This window comes from Canis aureus, chromosome 14, assembly GCF_053574225.1.
Source record: "Canis aureus isolate CA01 chromosome 14, VMU_Caureus_v.1.0, whole genome shotgun sequence".
Classification (NCBI taxonomy): domain Eukaryota; kingdom Metazoa; phylum Chordata; class Mammalia; order Carnivora; family Canidae; genus Canis; species Canis aureus.
This window is the reverse complement of record NC_135624.1, coordinates 30,332,956-30,356,175: the sequence shown is the minus strand read 5'-3', so window position 1 is coordinate 30,356,175 and position 23,220 is coordinate 30,332,956. Positions and strand designations below refer to the sequence as shown.

The following is a 23,220-nucleotide window of genomic DNA, read 5'->3' as shown; positions in this document are numbered from 1 at the left end:
CTTGGGGAAGTTTGCATTCTTATGTCTCATTTGCATAATACTTCTGAATCCCTCTGATTGCCGGCTCTAATGTAAGGCCTCCATTGGCATGGCTTCTCTCCCAACTTGGCAACAGCATGTGTCTTCCTGTTCAGATGACCAGACTTGTTAGGACTGTGCATGAAATAACAATGAAGAGTCTCCATATCCAGGTCAGAAATGCTTTTCTACATTAAAGCCCTGGCTCCTTAGTAAGGTAGAAAATGCAAAGTTGCTGTATTACAGAATTTAGGATAGGGAGAGTGCTATTCTATGATTAGAGATCAGCATGTTCTCTTGGATTCGTTTGTTGGTTTATCCTCCCTCCCCCTCTACCACATGTACCTTTTGAATTATTTAAAAATTCAAAAAATTCGGGGATCCCTGGGTGGCTCAGCCGTTTGGCGCCTGCCTTTGTCCCAGGGCACGATCCTAGAGTCCCGGGATTGAGTCCCGCGTTGGGCTCCCGGCATGGAGCCTGCTTCTCCCTCCTGTGTCTCTGCCTCTCTCTCTCTCTCTCTCTCTCTATCATAAATAAATAAGTAAATCTTTTTTAAAAATCTCAAAAAATTCAAGTATATGGACTGAAGATGCATACTTAGTCCATATACTAACATTGGGAAATATAATAATTTCATAGCCTGTATCCTCTCCCCCTTTCCTCTTAGCCTTTATTTAATTTTATGCATATGACATTCGAGAGGATATCACTGCAGGTGTTACTTGTCTGGCAGTTGAGGGAATGGCACTTTGTACCACGTTTAGACATGGGTTATTCTGGAGGGCAGCCCTGTCTGAACAGCAGTGTCCCCTGGTTCTCTTAAACATGGGGCCTGTAAAAGTACATTTCACTGGGCTGCTTTTTGCCAGTGGCCAAATGCTAGAGTGGAAAAAGAGAAGTGTTACCCAGACCTAACTGTGTCTGTAGCTGTCGAATGCGGATGTTATTAATAACCTTTAAAAGTATGAACGTGAACTTTACACCCTGTTAGTTTATAGACAGGCTGGTAAAAATTCAACATATTCTGACTTTTCCCAAAGGGGGGAAAAAAAAGGAAGCAGATAGCTAGTCTCATAAAATGTTATGGCTGGAATCTTCTACATCCCTTTACTCCTTTGGACTCATGAACTCTCTGTGCAAGGACATTCAAACCCACTCATTAATTTCTCTCTGAGTAGAGACATCTTTATGTGGTCATCATTCCTCAAGGCTGAACGGATAGGTTCTTTTCTCCCAGAAGATCTTTTTTTTTTTTTCTTTTTCCCTTTCTCAGAAATAATTAAGAAATGGTAAGATGCAGAGGGAACACGGGCACACATTCATGCTACTGTGGGTAGGTGATGTGGTTGAAAAAGCATAGACCAGTTCTTCTCTTACTTGATGTGTGCCACTTGGCAAGAAAGCTGTTTTACTTCTCAAAAGCTGGAGGTTTTTCGCCAAAAAAAAAAAAAAAAGATGGCAAGAATATGGATAGAAAACAAAATAAAGGGTAGCTATTGTTGGCATTGTTTTTTAAATCTCCTTCCCACAAAAGCAATTCATCAAAAGATAAACCCATTAGATTCAGTCTCTTAAATGAATGCTTACTTGCACTTCATTTGCATTACTTTCTTTCCCTTGAATACTGCTAACACCCTAAATGGCTTCTAATTTCTTAACTCAGATTTGTCTCTGAAAACAGGTGGGTGGACAGCCCGCCCACACACACACACTCACACACTCCAACCCCATTAAGATGAGGCTCTATTTTTAGATCCAGTTCATCACACACATCACAGGAATGCAGCACTGGGTAGCAGTTAGGAGGTCAGGTTCTGTTGTTCAGAGTCCTGCTCTGCTGTCTTGGGCAAGCTGAACTTTCTAAGCCTCTATTTGCCTCATCTATAAAATGAATTTAGTAACAGTACTTCTGTAACAGAGTTTTCATGAGCATTACATGAGGCAGTCTGTATAAACCTCAGCACCCTTTATGCCATACTAAGCATTTATTAAAATGGTAGTTCTCTTCCTTCTTTCCTCTAGAGTACAAATCTCAACTCTTTGAAGTAACTCAAACTTTGTCTCTCATGAAGCTGTCTTGTAAAACACTGTTTCGTTCGTTAAGTGTGGCATACGCTATCATAGTGTTAGATGAGATGGTCATGGGTACTAACCAGATGAGCATTTTATATGGTTAGAGATACACAGTGATTTTTAGGCTATCTTCTGTTATTGGTAAATGGTCTTGGTTTTCCACTTAGAACAGTTCCGGACAATGTAGCAGATGTGAATGGGTTTAAAGAAAAAATATATATTTTTAAAGATTTTATTTCTTTATTTGACAGAGAAAACACAGCAGGGGGAGGGGGCAGGGGGAGAAGCAGACTTCCCACTGAGCAGAGAGCCTGATGTGGGGCTCAATCCCAGGACCCTCAGATCATGACCTGAGCTGAAGGCAGATGCTTAACCAACCGAGCCACTCAGGTGCCCCTAAAGAAAAATATTAAACAGAAGTGCATGTGGGACATGGCTGTGACAGATGTGTGCAGGTGGATTTTAAGCAGTGGGCGTGGTGGACACCGTGTCGCACTTGCAGTTCCAAAACCCCGGCTTTCACCCCAGTGTTTGTTAAATTTGAGATTCGATAGACATTAGTGTGAGAAGTGACTTCAGCACCATCTGGCTCTCTGACTTCGGACAACTTAATTAATCTTTCCCTCCCTGCCTACTTCCCTTTCTACAAATATTTATTGAAAGCCTATCACATTTCCTTATCTTAAACATGTAGTTGCTGCTTTATGAGGTTTTTGTGAAGAAGGAATGCAAAGAGACAAGAAAGTCAAAGCATATGTATCTTGCCTCCTTGGTACTTCTGCTCTAGCAAGCTTATGCCTGGTGTAGCAGGTGCTCGGGCAGCTTTATTCTTGTGTTACTCAGGATGTGTGTCTTAAGTGATATAATCCCCACTGCAGCCAGCTTGGGGCAAGAGGAATGTATTGTCTGGTGTACTCAGTCTACAGGAAGCTTAGTGACCTGTGTGCCATGGGTACAGCTGGAAATCAGGACTCCCATGCCACCAGGACCTTCTGCACTCTTGTGTCTGGTGCTGCATGTGTGTTACCATTCTCTCTGGCCAGATTGTTCCACATAGCTGGAAACAGAACCCATGGTAGGCCCCAGGTTCACCTCCCCATAAAGGATCTACACCTTGCAGTCCTAGTCCCCAAGCCCAGAAGTCCTGTGAGGAGCCAGAGCCCAGCATGGGTCAGGTGCCCACCCTGCCAGCCACAGTTCACAACTGGAGCCAAGGAAAAACGGCAAGCGGCCAGTTGAGGCACAGGATTAGAGTGGCAGGAAAGACCATCTTACAGGACAAGGGAGTGACCCTTGCCGGCTGCCGGTGCATTTACCCTCTTGTGTCTTCTGTGACTCAGGGGTGAGACTTACCCTCAGTGGCCTTCCATCTTCTCCTCTGCAGTTCTGAGGTTTAGATGATGTCATGAGTGTGAGTGTAATTGATCTTAAATTTTATGTCAATAAGTTCATTTATTACTGCTGTTACTGCACGTGCCCTCCAGTCTTGACACCCCAACCAGGGGGTTCCCAGTCTCTGGATCATTGACCCTCTGGGAAGCAGAGAGGAGTTTAAAGAAGTTTGGCCAGTGTACCATGTATATATCTATATTGAATACAACCCTTTTTAAATTTGATTTCGAATCAAAATGCGCATTATGCAAAGAGTACAAATCCTAAGTGCGCAGTCTTCACAAACGGAGCACAATTGCATATCCAGCCCCTGGATTAAGAATCAACAGTGACAGTCCCCTAGGTCCTCCCCTAACTTTTATAGCACAAGATTGATGTAGATGTGTTTATTCTCCATCTAAGAACTCATTTAAAAGTATTACCAGCATCCTGGTAGCGTTTTCCATGCTGTCCTTTTTCAGTAAACAGAATTTTAAAATACAGCTGGCCTTATGTCATAATTTTTTTTTGATAGTAAAAGAAATCCTCAGGTCACTCTCATTACACCCTTTTAGATGTTTTCTTCCTAGCTGAAATTGCCATCAGGTGATAAGATGTGTTCGAAGGGTTCCTTGGATATGTGTCATTCACATCTCACGCTGACATATGTCCCTTCCTGGGTACCAACCTCTCTTGAATGAAAAAAGCAAGTATCTTAAGTGTCCTGTATTTTCTTTCCCGTGCAGAGCTTGGGGTGATAACTGACTGACCACCATGTTGTCAGCTTCACCCAACACTGAGCTTTGTAGAACAACTCTGCATTTACCCTCCGAACAGGACTCCTCGGATCCTGGGCACTTCTAGTCTCAGAGATGGTTCACTGTTCATAAATATGTCAGCTTGCTATCACTGTGGCAACTCAGCAAAACAAATGCCATCACGAATGAGTTTTAATTTGCCAAGTTTTCCAACATCTTTTCCCCCCTCGTTTTTCTCTTTTAGGCTCTAGACCAAGATAGAACAGCCTTGCAGAAAGTGAAGAAGTCTGTAAAAGCAATATATAATTCCGGTCAAGGTAAGTACTTACCAGAGCAGACAGCATGAATTATATATAATGTCTACAGTTTTTCTCTGTTATGTGTAAGATGCTATGTTTATAGGGGACTTGATACAAAAGGAAAAACAAGTAAGTCAAAGAAATTTAGCTTTTCTCTTTTTTCTGTTTCTTCTCAGTCTGCACCAGTTATGTTTCCAAAGTAGAACAATTAAGGAACCTGAGTTGCAAGGGGTTTTATTTAAAAGAAAAAATTTTTTTGACTTTTTTCTTTTTTCAAGATTTTATTTATTTATTCATGAGAGACACACTGAGAGGCAGAGACATAGGCAGAAGGAGAAGCAGGCTTCCTGCAGGGAGCCTAATGCGGGACTCAATCCTGGGACCCTGGGATCATGACCTGAGCCAAAGGCAGACACTTATCCACTGAGCCACCCAGGAGTCCCTGACTTATTTATTTGAGAGAGAGCACAAGCAGGGGAGTAGCAGGAGAAGCAGACTCCCCACTGAGCAGGGACCCTGATGTGGGGCTCCATCCGAAGACCCTGAGATCACGACCCAAGCCTAAGGTAGACACTGAACCACCTGAGCCACCCAGGCACCCCTGCAGTGGGTTTTGGTATACATTTATTTTTATTTTATTTTTTTTAAAGATTTTATTTATTTATTCATGAGAGAGAGAGAGAGAGAGGCAGAGAAAGAAAAGCAGGCTCCGTGGGGGGAGCCCAACGTGGGACTCGATCCCGGATCTCTGGGATCAGGCCCTGGGCCGAAGGCAGCGCTAAACCGCTGAGCCACCCAGGCTGCCCTTAGTATACATTTAAAAACTCAGCAGACCTAACGGAATTTTGCTACAAGTGACCTGGGAGATACTCAGCATCTCATGTGGAGTTGGTGGTCAGTCTTTAATTTCAAGGCCTCAGTGAAGCACACAAGGATCTTCCCTTCTGCAGGTACCTGTAACATTTGGAAATCAGTATTGGTGCTGGGTGTGGGGTGAGAGAGGGGATGGGGTGAACTGAAGCCTGGACACCCCTACAAACCCAAGTCTATCCAGTGGCTGAGGGCGTACCCAGTAACCTGTGTCACTAAATGTTTTAGCTGGGTCTGGTGACTTTGTCATCTTGGCAACAAAAGTATGTTGTCCGGGGATAAGAAGAAGTAAACCTAGTTAAGATAAACAATGACTAACCACAAGAAAGCGTAGGTTCCATCTCCCCAGGGAAGGAGAGGAGAGGCTTGGAAATGTAAAATGGGTTTCAAGGTCTCTGACTCACCTCTTTTGTTATCATGACCGTGGTTACCAGCTCGCTTACCCAGAGATAAGGTCTGAGAAATCAGTTGTCTGGAGCATAACAAACCCCGAGGGGAATGGCAAGAGTCTACTGGAAAGAGCATAGGCTTTGAAGTTGCACCAGTGTGGATTTGTACCCTCACCCTGCCCTGTACTAACAGTATGACCTTAAGATGGTTAGAAGTAACGAGCTTTTTTTTTTTGAATCTTCGTCTTCGCTGTAAAAAAGAGATTGTGGTATTACAGGGCTAGTGAAGGGACATAATGAGTGAATATCTATAGAGGGAGTTCAGTAAATGCCATACATTCATATTTTATTTTATTTATAGTCGTACTCATAATTGTCATGTTGAACACTGAGAAAGGGAAAACCCAACCTACAGACGCTCTATGGCCCTTCCCTCCTTATCAGACCTGGGAATCAGTAGTGTCAGTGAGCTGGAAACCTAATTGTCTCTTGTCTTTTTCAAAGCCCTTGGGCCTAATTGTTAATATGTTCTGTATCCTGGTTCCTTAATACCTCTAATTTCTTTATATTCAAGAACCCACTAACTCCTAATTAAGATAGATAAGTAGATGATGATCTAGTTATGTAATAATGTTTTAAGTCTTGACCTAAATTATATAATTTCTACCTTAGCTTCATTCTGATTTACTCCCCAAATACAGTAGTCCCTTTTCAGATATTTGCTCTTTGGGGAGAGGTGGGTGGGGGCTAGCAAATAACTAAGAGGTGGCATGTGGGGATGCTTCTGAGGTGCTGGTACTGTTCTGCTTCTTGATTTGGGGATGATTACATAGTTAAGTTCATTTTTTTGATAATTCATCAAATGTTACTCTTAAGATTTATATACTTTTTAATATGGATGCAGGTATATTATGCATCACTGAAAGTGTAAATACGATTTATATACAAGTAGGTTTATTGAAGCATTGATTGTGATCATCTGGGTCCGTTTTGGAAAAACAAGCAACAAATGGGGATTTTTAAAATAAATAATGATATATCTATTTAATAGAATAAAGTACAGTTTTTTATGAAACAGCAACTCAGGTAGTATAGATCACTACCTTTATCACTACATGTTAAAGTTAAGTAAATTTCTTAACTTCCATAAATCTTAAATTGCCTCACCACAAAAAAAATAATATCTAATTTGCAGTTTCATCTGGATAAAATGAGGTAATATTTAAGGCCACCTAACAAACTTCCGGCCATATGACAAGTGCTTCACACATGGGAAGAATGACCACTAGATAGTGGCATGGTTTCCTTCCCTGTATTAATTCAGTCTTCTACAGATCACATTGGACCAGCCCAATTTTCTAAAGAGCTTAATGAGCCATTATCTGCCTTAGGACTAAGTGTCAGTTCTCTGTAATGTTATGGTTTATGCTTAAGGCTCTCAGCTTGTGAGCCACAGAAGCGAGACCTCTGATTTGCAGCTGTGAGTTGCTGACATATTTACTCTGCTGGGGGCTCCACATAACTCCTTTGTTCCCCCAGTGTCCTTGCTCAAGACTCATCCCCCTCCACGTACCATGGTGCCCACAGTTGCATTATTCAGCTGCTCACACAAAGTCTCTTATGCTTCATCTTGCTCTTTAAAGGGCTTCCTTGATCACAGCTGTCCTGGATATGGACAGGAGGGAGAGGTTGTCCCTACATGTGTATAGGGTCAAGAGTTCAAGTAATGTGTGCAGTTTGGTTGCCTTTTCCTCCATGGGATTGTTCTTGCCTGGTAGATGGGGGCCACAGCTAGCTGCGTGTTGGCCAGTCCCACCTCTAGCAGGATTAGGGGATCCCCTGTGTACTTTGCCTTAGGTATCTACTATCTAATAGAGTAGCTTCTAGTCACATATGGCTTTCTAATTTAAATTAATTAAAATCAAATTAAGATTTAAAATTCAGGTCCTCCAGTCTCAACCACATTTTGAGTGCTCAGTACATGTGACTGGCAGCTATGGTATTAGACAGTAGAGACCTAGGGCATTTCCATCATCACAGGAAATTGTTTTGCAGCTGAATGAGAACATATATCCCATTGTATTATAACTGTTGACTGGTCTCTCTGGCATTAGGCCAGAAAGTATCAACCCTTTTCGTTAGAATTACCTAAGAACACTTAAAACACAAACACAGGGTCCCTCAGGCCCACTGCCAGTTGTTGTTCTAGAGTAAGGCCTGCTGGGTATTGGGGTTAGAATAAAATTACTCCCCAGGTGATGTGCAGCTAAAACTGAAAACTACTAGCCCATGAACCACTTGATGAGAGGTGCTGCTGTGTCTTTTATCTTTATATATTATGCATTTGTATTATAAGCTATATTCACCATAGCTTATTCAACAAATATTTATTGAGCACCTGTTTTGTTTTTAAGATTTTATTTATTTATTCACGAGAGACACGGAGAGAGAGGCAGAGACATAGGCAGAGGGAGAAGCAGGCTCTCTGCAGGGAGCCCAATGCAAGACTCCATCCCAGGACCCCGGGATAACTACCCTAGCCAAAGGCACTCAATCGTTGAGCCACCCAGGTGCCCCTATTGAGCACCTGTTACATGATACTGTTCTGGGGCTTATGAGGATATTAGACAAGTCATACAGAATCTCTGCCTGAGAGATTGGAGAGATGGACATTACTCAGATCTCCAAGCCAGAAGGTACTTATAATTTAGAAATTAGAAAGCTTACAAAGTGGGATCTAATACAATCTGATGGGGTGCTAAGTGGAACACCTCTCAGAGGAAATGACATTTGTTGAATGTTGATGTATATATAATAAGCTAAGCTGAGCAAGCCTCTGAGGTAGGTCCACCATTACCCTTATTTGATAGATGGTGAGGCTGAAGCTTCAAAAGCCAGATGAACTTCTGGGAGGTATCACACCTAACAGTAATAGGACCAGAGTCTGGCAGACTCTAGCTTTGCTGTTTACAGCTTCTCTATCCCTGTCTTCTATCTGACATGTCATAGGGGCTCAATAAATGTGCAGTGAATTGCTACATGTTGGCTAGATAGGTCCCTAAGAATCTCTCCGTGAATGGCTGTTAAATGTTTAATCATGACCACTCATGAATGAATCGATTCTGTGTAACTTCCCAGCAGTGTAATGTAATCCTGGGCTGATTTTGGTGGTTCCTGGAGAGGGGCCACAGTAGTTAGTTATCATGCCCACCGCTCGGAAGTGTGGGAATAACCTCCAACCTCACAGACTGCTGGGACCTGATAGGGTTTCCGCCATCACCAACGACTATAGCACACCGAGTTTCTGGTCAGCTTATGTGGGCAGCCCTATGACATTGAATTCTTAAAAAATAGCTAGATGAGTAAAACAGTGGTATTGCTGATCTTCCCATGATACATGCTCAGTGGAATCCGGGTTATTCCCGTCCAAGGGCTTTCGGCCTCATCCAGAAAAGCCACAGAGGCTGAACCCTGGTATTTGTTTCCCAATGTGTTTTCATAATTTTCTTGTTTTCTCACAATGCTTAAGTGACACGAAACCCATCTGATGTTCTTTAAAGTTTTAAGAAGCATTTCTGTATTTCTGGTTTGAGATGACCACCCAGCTCACCACTACCACCTACCCCACCAGATGATTTGAAGGTTGTATTTATTAATTTGAGAGTGAGCAAGCACAAGCAAGAGCCCAGGAAAGGGAGGGGTGCTGTGGAGAAGCAAACCCTCCCCTCCCCGCTGAGCAGGGAGCCCCAAGGCTGAGCCTCCATCACAGGACCCTGGGATCCTGACCTGAGCCACCCAGAGCCCCCACTAGATGATTTGAAAGTTGGTTGAGAATGATGAGGGTCTTACTTTTATAGTGTATTTATTATGATGACACATAAGCTTTATCAGTATTAAAACACAGTATAATAGATTTTGTTGGAAAGAACAGTTAGTTATCTCTCCAGAAGCCCTTTCATTTGAAAGTGGCTTGTGGAATTTGTCTCTTTCTCCTATGGCTCCTGTCACCTATGAGGACATTCAAAAACAAAAGACTGGGATCCCTGGATGGCACAGTGGTTTGGCGCCTGCCTTTGGCCCAGGGCGCAATCCTGGAGACCCGGGATCGAATCCCACATCAGACTCCGGGTGCATGGAGCCTGCTTCTCCCTCTGCCTGTGTCTCTGCCTCTGTGTGTGTGTGTGTGTGTGTGTGTGACTATCATAAACAAAAAAAAAAAAAAAAGACTGAATTCTGTGAACTGCTTGTATCAAGGGAAAATTTTCCAGGCTATTCAGCCTTCCTGTGTTGTTTCTAAGTTTTGAAGTATTGACATTATTAATCTGTGAAGTACATTGTCATCTAGAAAGTTTGCCTTGGTGTGTGTGTCTCCCCTTTGCTCTCTCCCATCTCTGTGTCCTGATGTATATTTTAAATAGCTAGTAGTTTTTTTAACAGTAGAGGGTTTTTAAAAATTTTTTTTAATATTTTATTTATTTATTCATGAGAGACACAGAGAGGCAGAGGGAGAAGCAGGCCCCCCACAGGGAGCCCGATGCAGGACTCAATCCCAGGACCCTGGGATCACAGCCTGAGCCAAAGGCAGATGCCCAACCACTGAGCCACCCAGGTGCCCCAACACTAGAGGTTTTTAAATATGTTGCAATCTTTGATACTTTTCTCTTTCCAAAGATAGAGCCTAATTCTCTCCCCCTGGAATGCGTCCCAGACTTAACTACCCTCTTCTACTGAACAGAACATGATGGGAATGATACCATGAGATTTCCAAGGCCAGTTCATAAAAGAGTTGGCTTCCACCTGGGTCTCTGCTGCCCCTCCGTTATTTCCTTTGGAGGAAGCCAACCACCCTTTTGGGAGGATACCACGAACCACCACTGAAGCGACTTTGTCAGCTGCAGTCAAGTCCAGTTGCCTGCAGCCCTGCTGCCATGGTGCCTCCGTGTTTGCACAAGACCCTGACTCAGAGCAGCAGACTGGGGACTGGCATTCATAAGATTTTTGCCCTTGCAAACATGGGCATGTGCATGCAAATTCCAGGTTCCTTGGAAGTGGTGTGTGCGTCACTTGAGAAAGAGGAGCTCACTGCTTCTCAGTGCTGTTAAAAAAAAAAAACAAAAACAAAAACAAAAAAACAAAGTGAAACATACTGTACTTTTATAAAATGAAAGAGGCATGTAATTCATAGTAAGCATGGGTGCACCAAATTTGTTGTTCTGTCAATGACTTAGTTGGGTTGAATTTGTTAATCTTTTTGAACAGATGTATTATTACATACATGTACACTTTTCCTTGGGAGTAAAGACCTAAACTATTCCTGCTACTAGGTCTTTTTCTATGATTTTTTTTTTCCACAAATCGAAATGTGGGTTTTATTATTAAATAGTGGCTTCCTTAAAATTCATGCCAAGATCTATTTGGAATATATTTTAGCTTATTAGTAACATATGGTGCCCCCTAGAAATATAGAACTTTGTTAGTCTGAAAGTTGGGACTCCTTAAATCCTTTAATTTTAGTGAATAAAAAAATGACAGTGGTATGTAATTTGATTGCAAGCATATGATATGGAAGTCTTATTTCCAAAATAGAGCGCAATTGTCATAAACAGTTCCATAGCCTTTTCACTTTAGGGAAAAAAGCAGTTTTCCTTTTGCCTTCCTTTTTGCTTTCCCCTTCTTGGTTTAGAATTATGTAGTAGTTTTATGAGAACATTTGTGTTTTCTAAAGCAAAATTAATGTGTGATGTTCACTCCAGATTTTCATTTTGTCAATTTGTTTATTTTAAGAAATCGCTCATAGCATATGACGAAATCTAAGATTTCAAAGGTAAAGTACTAAAATTCATCAGTGGATGGGAAGTGAATGGTTTTGTGTCCAAGTAAGTTCATTTTAGCTTTTTTAGTTAACATTTTGTTAAATTTAAAGGTATAGTGGGAAGCAAATTGTAACCGAAATTGATAAATTAACTGGTGTTTTACCATTGCATTCTGTAACTATCATTTCAATCCTGTAGAATTCAGAGGGGAGAAGAAGTTTCCTAACCTGAATAGTTAAGAGATAAAATAGATAAGAATTTTACTAAAAAACACAAAATGTCAAAAGGTATACAAAGAGCAACTGGTCTGTGTTTAGGAAATTTTACATATTACACATTTTACTGTTTTCTAAGTTTGCAGATTATCATCTGATTTTAAAATTTATTCTGAATTAAAGCAAACTTGTTAGTCAAGAAATTATTGTAAACCCTCAGAAGTAGCAGGCTTTAGATTGAAATTGTAAATACCTTTTGGTGGTGGTAGTAATTTAAGCAAAGTCTAAACAAATTACTTCAGGCCTGCAAGGCATTTTGCATTCATGTGGGTTCATCATTACTTCTTAAGAGGTGAAAACAAATTGAAATAATGAGTTCCTTGAAAATGGTCAAGGGAGGAAGTTTTGTCTAAAAGGACAAAACTTTACCCAGGAGAGTTTTACTCCTCAAATTGTGAAGGGATAAAACCAGAGGAATTTTGAAAACTACATTTAGAAAAGAAGTCTCTTTCCAAAGTAATCTTACAACTGCAGGCTGCTTAAGAAGTTCCAGTTTTCACATTCAAGTCATTGGCTGAACTTTTCAGTTACTTGAAATCAGAGGCTGTCTGGGTGTGTGATGGGAGGTACGTCATTTTGCTGGCCTGAAATGAGAGCTCTTGACTTTAAGATGAGTTAATTTCTTGTGATGTATGCACTCATCTTATGGGAACATTCTTCATGAGAAATTAAGTTTTTTAAATAAAATTTGGAGTGCTCATTCCACAGCCAGTACCTGGAGCTTGTTTTTTTAAGCCTCAAGATGAAGAACAAGAATACTTACTTGGTCAAGGTAAATGTCAGGGGTGCCTGGGTGGCTCAGTCAGTGAAGTGTCTGCCTTTGGCTCCCGGGTCATGATCCAAGTGTCCCTGGGATCTAGTCCTGAGTTGGGCTCCCTGCTCAACAGGGGGAGTCTGCTGCTCTTTTTCACTCTCTTTGCTCTCTACCCTCCACCCAAATAAATAAAATCTTAAAAAAAAAAAAAAAAGGTAAATATAAAAACATGTTCTCCACCGTAATAGTCCAGATTTTGCAGATATGAAAAATTATAGCTGACCTTTGTTGAGTACCTACTATGTGCCAGGTGCCTTATATACATTTACAGTGTCACTTAATTGTCTCAGTGGTCCTATATGCAAGACATTATTACCCCCACTTTAGGGGTGAAGTAGCTTAGTTTAAATCACTTAACACAGCTTAATAGTTTAAATTTAAACCTGATTTAAATTATTTACGCAGCTAATAAGTAGCTAGCTACAAAACTTGAAACTCAGGTCCTTGTGATCCCAAGGCTGCTGAGGCAGAATTACCTGATTATTAACTCAAAGGAAAATGACTGCCGACCCGTGATGGGATACTGAGAACTCAGAGGAGTGTAGAACTTGGGGGCGCAGTGCCCTGGATTGCCTCACCTGGGCAGGGAGACAGGCTAGCAAAACAAGCAGCAATCCCATAAGCGTAAAAGTGCTAGGTGGGTCTGTTAAAGAGAGGAGTAGCTTTCTCATTCTAAATATAAATGGGGTGCCTGGGTGACTCAGTCGGGTGTCTGCCTTTGGCTCAGATCATGATCCCAAGATCTTGGGATGGAGCCCTGTGTGGCGCTCCCTGCTCAATGAGGAGTCTGCTTCTCCCTCTCCCTCTGCCCCTCCCCCCAGCTTGTGAGCACCTGTGTTCTTTCAAGTAAATAAATAAAATCTTACAAATAATACATACATGCATACAAACCAGAACTGGCATTGCCTAGCCACACAGTATTTCTCCATCCTCATTCCTGTTACCAGGTCCTCTGTAATTGGCATAATTTATGAATGAACAATGAAGCCCATTAGCCAGTGTATTCTCTTACATAGACTAAAATGCTTCCCCCACAGCCTCAGTAATTTATCGTGGAATAGGTCACACAGATTTGGGATCAAATGCTGGTTTAACCCCTCCTTGGGGGCTGGGAGCACTTTGTCAGAGAATACTTTGAGTGGTTGTTTCTTCATAGGTAATGCAGGTCTCTGCCAGTGGTGTCAGTGATGATTCCTTCATCCTCTTCAAGAGGCTTCCTGAAGTAGCAGAGGGGAAATTCAAGACACAGCTGATTTGCCATCTTTGATCCACTGCCACACAGATAAGATACATGCACGTTGCCTCGCTTTACTCCCAGCACCTCCTTAAATTTCAGTTTCCTCATCTCTAAAATGGCACAGTAATGCCCACTTTGTTGTGAAAGTTGGAAAGAACATATTTAAAATACTTAATATGATACTGGGATATAGTGATCATCAGTGGTGGTTGCAATGATTACAGTTAGTCACAAAAGTTTAATCGGTGCTGGAAAATTTTTAGCCCATAACCCTTCAAATGATTTATTCTTTCTTTCTCTTTCTTGGACTAGAGTTACATTTGTGTTAGACTGCTTGATAGTCTTGCACAGGCCATTGACCTTTTATTTTTAATCTTGATACTCCCTTGTGCTTTGGTTTGGATAATTTTTACATTCCTGTTTTCAAGTTTACTGCTCATTTCTTCTTCAGTATCCAGTCTACTATCTCATCCAATTAATTATTTCAGATACTGTGTTTTTTTTTAGTTCTTGAATTTCCATTTGGTCCTTTTTTAGAACTCCTGTCTTTCCTGAAGTTCTCTATCTCTTCACCCATTTTATCCATCTTTTCCTATGGATTCTTGAACATGTTTGTAATACTTACTTTGAAATCCAGCATCTAGGTGTTTGTCTGATTCCATTTCTTTAACTGGGTTTTTCTCTCTTGATTTTTGAATACATTTTTCTCTTTCTTTGCATGTCCAGTAATTTCTGTTTGTGTGGTAGACATCTGAATTGTAGGATATAGAGACTCTGGATTCCTTGTTTTCCTATAAAGTGTGTGATGTTTTATTTTAGTACATGGTCAGGTTCTGGGATGACTATCACCTTGATCTTGGGGAAGTTTATTTTAGTTTTGCTCATAGTCCCAGGACACAGCCCTTAGTCCTGTAACATCATCCATACTCTTCTGGCACAATCCAACTGGGCTTTTAGCCCAGAGTGTTTACCAAGCCAGGCTAACCCTGTGGGATTTGAATTCCAAACTCTTTCTGCAGCATTGGGAAGTTGCTGGAATCTGCTTAGCGCTTTAGATGTTGTTTTCTGCTTGGCTTCTTGAAGCATAAGCAGTTCAGGTCAGCCAAGGACTGGATTTGAGGGCTTCCTTTCCTGTGACTTTTTCCTGTCTAGGATTCCCCACCCTCCCTCAATTTCCAGCTACTGAAGCAAGCAATCCCAAACTCTGACTTCTGATACCTCAGCTGAGTAAGAGGCCACTTGCTGCTTGAGTTCTGTTCTCCTTGCCCAGCATGGACTGCAGTCTGCTCTTAGGAGAAAAGCCAGTTCAATATGATCTTTTCTAGGATGGTTCTCTTCCTTGAAGGGTAATATCCTCTCCTGTTTCTGCCTGCTTTTGTTTGCTCTCCAGTGGCTTGAAGTGGTTGTTTTTTTTATATTTTGTCCATCATTCATAATTGTTATAAACAGGAGCATGAGTCTGGTATAAGATTCTCTGTCGAGTTATCAGCTGCAGATCTTTAATTATAAAAATTATATACAAGTAATTCATTTATTAAGCTATAAGGGGTTGACAGAACACACTTGCCTCAACAGAGAGGTGTGTTAGCATAGTTGGCCTTCTATGTGTGACAGTATATGGAAGTGACTTAAAGAAAGGTCTTTAAGTCTTCAGCCCAGGTTTTGGATCACAAATACCTAAATACAGAAATAGGCACTTTGTTTATTCAGTCAAAACTATTTACAAAGTACAGGAGAGGTGCATGGCTAATTATATGACAGGATAAGCAGCGATCCTTTGTAGTCTTGAACTTCTGGTTTATTGTAAACTAAGTGTGTATATATCTGGGCTCTCCGCTCAGTAGGGAGTCTGCTTGAAAAATCTTTCTCCCTCTCCCTCTCCATGTACCCCCGCCCAGCCCCACACACACGTACACTCTCACTCTCACTCACTCTCCAAAATAAATAAATAAATCTTTTAAAAATTAAAAAATGAATGGGAAGTAACCATGGAGTAAGAATAACCCTTGAAAATCCTTATATGGCCAAGACAAGGAAATTATAGTTCATTTGATATTTTTACAAAGTATTGGCATTCCTTTAGGAGCCATGATATTTAAAACACACACACACACACACACACACACACACACCACATACACAATCTCTTAGGCATTTACCCTTAGCTCAGGGAGAAGCTCCTCCTGTGAACAGGTGAGGAAAAAGCAGATGGTACTATCCCTCCTGCACCCAGCCACCTACTCATCATTGAGTGGGAAGGGAGGGCCTGGGGCTATGTACATCCTTTTTGCTCTCTTTCCCTTTTCTCCCAAATTTACTATGTTGAGTCTTATCAATGAAAGGTACAGATGTGTGATACCACTGTGATATTTAGTCCTTCACAACTAATCCTTTTTCCTGTTTACATAAAGATTCAGTTTAGTGACTCTATCTAGTTTTCTTTACAGACCACATTTCTACCTTGAGTAGACCCTCCTTGACAATTAACAGCCAAGATCTACAGCCAGCCTATGCCTTTCTAGAACCTCTTATTCCAAGTCACATTTTGACCACATTCTTGGATGGTTTATGTCTCATCAAACTAGGGTTGTGTTTTCCGGTGTAATCATGGTGCAATTAGACTATAGCAAGGAGTCTGGAGGAATGCCAGGGTCTCTCCAGTTTTATTTCTATGGATGGTATTCTCCCAAGGTTTGCTTAAGTTCTGCCCCTCTCACACATGCTCGCCTGACCACAAGGAGTGTCCCATGTGAGGCAAACTCTCCACAGCTCTTCAAAGAAGGCCCCATCCTAAGGTAGCCATGCTCTGTGATCATCTCTACAAAGTGGTCACGCATGTGTTGAATTCCATTTGTGGTTTACATGTGTACATGAATTTTCAAGTGTCTTTGTCTAGGACTGGAAGTACTCTCTGGCTGACTTGTTAGCCAGGAAGATAACTACTTATTGATTTTTCTGACGCCTTGCTTAGGTATGGAAATCAAGCAAGTTGTTATTGATTCTGAAGTGTTTTTTATAAATAATGCCGTAAGACAGAGTGCTTGGGGGTTGATGGAGGATGACTTTGCATGGCCAGTTTGTCACTTGCATACACAGACAACAGGATATTTTCAGATCTTCCATGTCTCTGATAACTGATCAAACTTCTACTTTTTCTTTATGGAGATGCGCAGGGGGCTTCCACTTTGGAACACCTGGAACTGTTTGTTTTTTTTGTTTGTTTGTTTTCTTTTAATGGTCAATTTTCTTTTTGTTTTTCTCATTATAAAAGTATATTAACATACTTGCATTAGAAAATTCAGATAAAAGAAGAAAATGCTGATCAGCCACATTTCCTTCTTAAACTCTTTCTCATTGTTTTTATTCCGAATCACATATGGCACACTTAGGTGGCACCAGCACATTTGTGTACACTATCACATTTGTTCTCTTATGTGTCCATATTCAGGGTGATGCCTTTTCTAGGATCTCTGGGGTGGAGACACCTGGATTGCTGCAGTGATTGGGGGTGTTCCATGCTGCCTGCACAGTGACAAGGCAGGGGAGGCCTTCTGAAAGAGCCATGGCTCCCAGGCTGCAGCACTGGGATGTGATGATCTCTGCTCTGCTTATAAGTAGCTGAGTGTTCCTTCGCAAGTCCTTTCATTTCTTACGACCTCAGATGAAAAAGAAAAGATGATCCCTACTTGTCTATTGATGAAATAGTTTATGGTTATGTAATGAGATGAAGATTCCTTTGCAATCCACAAGGCACTATGTATCCCCTAAGGGGGGCTTATGGGGCCCAGTAAAGAATGCTTTTCTCAGGAACACCTGGGTGGCTCAGTTGGTTTTAATCATCGAACTCTTGATTTCCACTCAGGTCATGATCTCAGGGTTGTGAGATTGAGCCCTGCACTGGGCTCCACACTCAGTGTGGAGTCTGCTTCTCCCTCTCCCTCTGCTCCTCCCCTAGCTCGTTCTCTCTCTCTCTCTCTCTCTCTCTCTCTCTCTTTCTCTCTCTCTGTCTCTCCCCCTCCCTCCCTCAAATAAATCTTTAAAAAGAAAGAAAGAAAAAAATGCCTTTCATCAGCCACCAAAATGAGAGAGACCTGCTTGCACGTTTGCATATTTTAATCTCTTTCTACATGTATGCTGTTGCCTTCCCTCAGACTCTTGGACTCTGCACCTATCCAGAGCAGGGAGCTTTGTCTTTAGATTCAGCTGACTTTCCTCTGTGATCCTTGACAGTCTGAGCTCATTGATCCCTTTATAATTGGAGAACAACAGACCTTCTCTGAATTAATAAAAACTTGCAAATCAGAATTTTTCAGTGAATTTTAGGAGTTTTTCGAAGTCCTGAAGTTGAGGTCAGAACCACTGATTGATGCAAATAGTACATTAGTATGTATAATATGCATAGAACATATACAGTAGTAATACACAAATGGTTAAAAAATAAATATCAGAAATGTATGCTTTAAAATGTTTTACTATAAAAATTAAAATAAAATTTAAAAAATAAATTAATAATAAAAATAAAATATTTTACTGACAGGTATAGTTGATCAAAAATAGTCTAGAGACCACCAGTCTAGGGAGTACCTGCGTGGTCACGTCCTATCACAGCCTACCTTATCTAACAGGACAGGAACCCCGTGAGTTTTTTCATTTATCTTGAATTATTTAACACATAATTTTTATATATTCTTTTTTCTAAAGATTTTATTTATTTATTCATGAGAGACACACACAGAGAGAGAGGCAGAGACACAGGCAGAGGGAAAAGCAGGCTCCATGCAGGGAGCCCAACACGGGACTCAATCCCCGGTCTCCAGGATCACGCCCTGGGCTGAAGGCGGCTCTAAACTGCTAAGCCACCGGGGCTGCCCCATAATTTTTAAACCAAGAAGCTGAAGCTCTGAAGGTCTAAGGCTGCAAACCTAATGATCTACATAACCTTTCCATCCCAGGGTAGGGGTTTAATGAAGGTTTGTGAATTTATAGTGAAATGTGGGACCATGTTTTTAAATTAAACCTATTAATAAGAAAGCTCAGCCTTTTTGGAGGGTGAGCCATCCACTGTAGAAGGCTGGAATAGGAGAGGAATGGCCATCTCCTTCCTAGCTTTTCTTAGGGGGCAGATCTCAAAGCATGAACATTACCCAGAGAGCCATGAGCAAACCCAAGTGTGATGTGGATTTTATCTGGCAGTTAGGAGGCCTGCGTGAGGGAGCCAGAAGAGAGGGCATTGCCGCTCCTGCTGTAATGGAGCGATGCTCAAGTGCTGTTTAAATGCTGAGTAATAGCCTTGTGGAACTCTGCAGGCATCTTATCTTGGGGCTTGGTTAGTTAATGGATTTGTCAGTTGTTGCGGAAATGGGAGTCTGCACGCTGACTTTCCAGATAACACCCTTGGGGCTGGAGCAGATTCTTGCAGAGGCTTGGCTAGAATTTTGAAAGAACAAATCCAAATTCAAAATGACCTTGAAAAATCAGAGGAATGAGTCATCCCGAGTGGCATGGAGGAAGGCAATTTAAAAAAAAAAATGTGTGTGCAAGCCTTTCTGCCTCTAAGGATGTTGCTTTTAATCTTAACAAGTGTGAATTCCCTACACACTTGTTGGGAACAGATGAGGAAACAGAGGCCTGGGGAAGTGAAATAACTTGCTCATAACCAAGTAAACTAGCAGAGGTTGTATCTCAGAAATGCAGTTTGGACTCTCAACCCAAACTCGCTTATTCCCCAGTAACATGGTGTCTGTAAAATTAAAACAGATTGTTTTCAGGGTCATGGGTTGGGTGGTACTGGTTTTATAGATTGGTGTGACAAAAAGAGCTGAGCCCCAATCTGATGATGAATAGGAATGGAGAGCAATGCTTTTAAAATCTTAACCTCCCTGGTTGTAGGCCAAAGACAGTGGACTCTGGAGAGACCAGTAGCCCCACATTAGTCTCCATATCACTGCCCATTTAAGTAGACACCACCATCTTTGCACTTGGATTCTAGAAGGTTCCTTTATGGTATGCTCTTACTTCGAACCCCAGCTCTACTGGCTATTCTTTTTTTTTTTTTTTTTTCCTTTTCTTTTTTAAATTTTTTGGGGAGGAGTGTAAGAGAGAGAGCACACATTGGGTGGGGGCAGAGGTAAGGGAGAGGGGGAAGCTGACTCCCCGTGAAGCAGGGAGTCCAACCCTAGGGCTAAACCCCAGGACCCCAGGATCATGATCTTAGCTGAAAGCAGATGCTTAAGCAGCTGAGCCCCGCAGGCACCCCTACTCTTCATTCGTCAGGGTGTTGCCCAGTTGTCATCTCTTGGGAAACTTTATGGACTGTATCCAAGTTTTGTCCGTGTGTTCATTTATCAGATACTACATGGGTGCTTGCTTACAAGAGGCTATGCTAAATAAGCAATATATTTTCATGCAGAGGAAAGACAATGAAATGTACTGTTGATGGATGAAGTATTTAAATACCCAGAAGAGAATAAAACTAAACCAAATAGAAGGCTCAGGAACTTTCTTTAACATTAGAACCCTTACTCATGCTATGTATAACGAGGTATATTGGATCAAACTAAAGCTTTCAGTGTTGTTGTTTTTAATACTATATATAAGAAGGTTTAGGAACATAAGCAAAGTAGGAATCACAAAAGTCTTTGGGTAAAGATTGGTATGTTTGACTGCATAAAATGTAAAAAGTTCTGTGTGGGGGATCCTTGGGTGGCTCAGCGGTTTAGCGCCTGCCTTTGGCCCAGGGTGCGATCCTGGAGTCCCGGGATTGAGTCCCATGTCGGGCTCCCGGCATGGAGTCTGCTTCTCCCTCTGCCTGTCTCTGCCTCTCTCTCTCTCCTCTCTATGTCTATCATTAATAAATAAATAAATCTTTTTAAAAATTTTTAAAAAAATGAAAAGTTCTGTGTGGCAAAGGACACCATAAACCAAGTGAGGAGACAAATGGGAGAAAACGCTTGCAACACATATTAAAACAGATTGCTGTCCCTCGGCAAAAAGCCTTACAGATTGACAGGGAGAAGACAAGCAATGGGAAACAGCAAGCAGAAAAGGAAACGTGAGTGGACAATAAAATACAACAAAATACTCAGGCTTACTGTATAGTCCAGTTTTTCATGTCCCTGTGGTGAGAATAAAAAGATCACTAATAACATCTATGTGCTGACGAGGCTATAGAGAAACACTCATCTGTTTGTACTGCTCTTGAGTCTATGCATAGCTGCCACCAGCCTCTTTGGAAACAAAGCAGTAGTAATTAAAATTTGGAGTGTGCACCCTACCCCCCCACCCCCAGCAGTTCTACTTTTGTGAATTTATCTTTTCAGAGATAAACTGACAGCATGTAAGAAGCGTATGGATAGAACTATTTATCACAGCATTGTTTTTTTGGTAGCAAACACGGAGAGTCTCTCAAGGAGATAGTTCTCCAAATCATGGTAAGAGTTTACTATGGAATATAATCACAGTTAAAATAATGAACTAGAGTTAATTATATTCAGTCTCTAGATCTTTATGCAGTTGGAAAAAAGCAAGCCATAGAATCTTGTATTTAATATCCCATTTGGGGAGCATGTGGATGGCTCAGTTGGTTAAGTGTCTGCTGCCTTCTGCTCAGGTCATGATATCTGGGTCCTGGGATGAGCCCAGTGTCAGGCTACCTGCTCAGTGGGAAGTCTACTTCTCTCTCTCTGCCTCCCTGTTATTCCCGCCCCCCCCCCCCCCGCCCACCAGCTTGTACTCTTTTTCTCACTCATTCTCTCTCTCAAATAAATAAAGCCTTTAAAAAAAATCCCATTTGGTTTTTTAAAATGGAGAAGACCCCCTATTGTATGTATTTTTTTAAGCATAGAGAAAGCTTTGCTGAGATTATTAACACACCGCATTATTAATTTTGCTTATTTCAAGGAGATGGAATTGGAGAAAGGGAAAGGGAACGATCATTTTTATCTTTATATATCTCTGTAGTAGTGTATGAATTATTTTAGTAATTTTAAAAACAAATGGAATTAAAAATTTTAAAGGGTGATTAGTGCTACAAAGTATGTATAGGATAGTATAAAAGAATTTATCACTTCACCCTCTTTGCCAGTACTATAATTTATGACACATATTACATGGCTTTATTATTACAGTTATAGCTCATTGTATTTTGTATGTCTGGCACGTGGCCAATACTCAGTATTTTCCGAAAGAAGGAAAAAGGACTTGTTCCAGGAGACTTCACTACACGCGTTGAGCACTTTAGTGAGCACTGTGTGCCAGGGCCAGTGCTGGGGACCGAGTGAACACCAGGAGATCAGGCAAAGCTGGGAACCCGGACATTGCAAGAGGCTGAGGAGGGAGTAAAGACAAGCTTGCCTGGGAGGTTATACTTACCTTTGATCTTGAAAGAGGCAGGTTGAGGCCTGGAATTGTGACGGAGCCAGGTGGACTGGGGAATTTGGGCTGCAGCGCAGTGATGCCTGGACGCAAGCTGTGCTCCAGAAGAATTCTCTGAGCTTGGGAAGATGAAATGATAAACACAGTTGGGCTGGACTCTTACTTAGCCCAGAAGATAAAGACATAAAAGACATAAAGACACAGGAAGAGAAGCTAAGCTCTCAGGAAGGAAAGTATGGGAAGTTGGGGAAGTGACTGACTTCCAGGTGAGGGATGGTTCCTCCCATATCATAAACACCCATTGTAGGCCAGACACCAGAGGAGGTGCACTAGAGGCTTTTCCCATCCTGTTCGCATAAGAACCCTATCAAGAGGGACACCTGGGTGGCTTAGCGGTTGAGCATCTGCCTTGAGCTCAGGGCGTGATCCAGGTTCAGGATCAAGTCCCACATCAGGCTCCTTGCAGGGAGCCTGCAAGGCTTCTCCCTTTGTCTCTGCCTCTCTCTGTGTGTCTCTCATGAATAAATAAATAAAATCTTAAAAAAAAAAAAACCTATCAAGAGGCATTACTGCAGTTAAGAAAGCAGAATCCAAGATGATTATACAGATTGTCTTAGACCCAGAGCTGGTAAATAGAAGACCTAGGATCTGATCATGGTTGTGTTGTGTATCCTGGAACCCTCCAAAAAATACCATGATATTTAGATTATACCCAAATGCCCATTAGCATCAGAACTTCAGCGCTCTGTCTTAGGGTGAATGAAAGTAATAAAAGTAGAGATATTTTTAGAGGCTCACCATGTACTTTATAGATGACACATCTGTCACATTTCGCACATGAAAACCAAGACCCAGGTTACTTTTCCAAGGTTACAGATGGCCCGTCTGGACCAGAGGGAAAGTCAAAACCATGTCTCCGTACCACTTAG

At 41.6% G+C, this 23,220-nt stretch overlaps 1 protein-coding gene across 2 annotated transcripts in view; it reads left to right on the top strand.

Annotated features, from left to right (window-relative positions):
- ASAP1 (ArfGAP with SH3 domain, ankyrin repeat and PH domain 1) overlaps positions 1-23,220 on the top strand; it is a 356,668-nt gene that overhangs the window by 194,751 nt on the left and 138,697 nt on the right. For both annotated transcript variants that reach the window (XM_077847265.1, XM_077847264.1), the window contains exon 4: positions 4,466-4,538. In XM_077847265.1, coding sequence (XP_077703391.1) covers positions 4,466-4,538 — 73 coding nt within the window. The remainder of the gene's footprint in view (positions 1-4,465; positions 4,539-23,220) is intronic.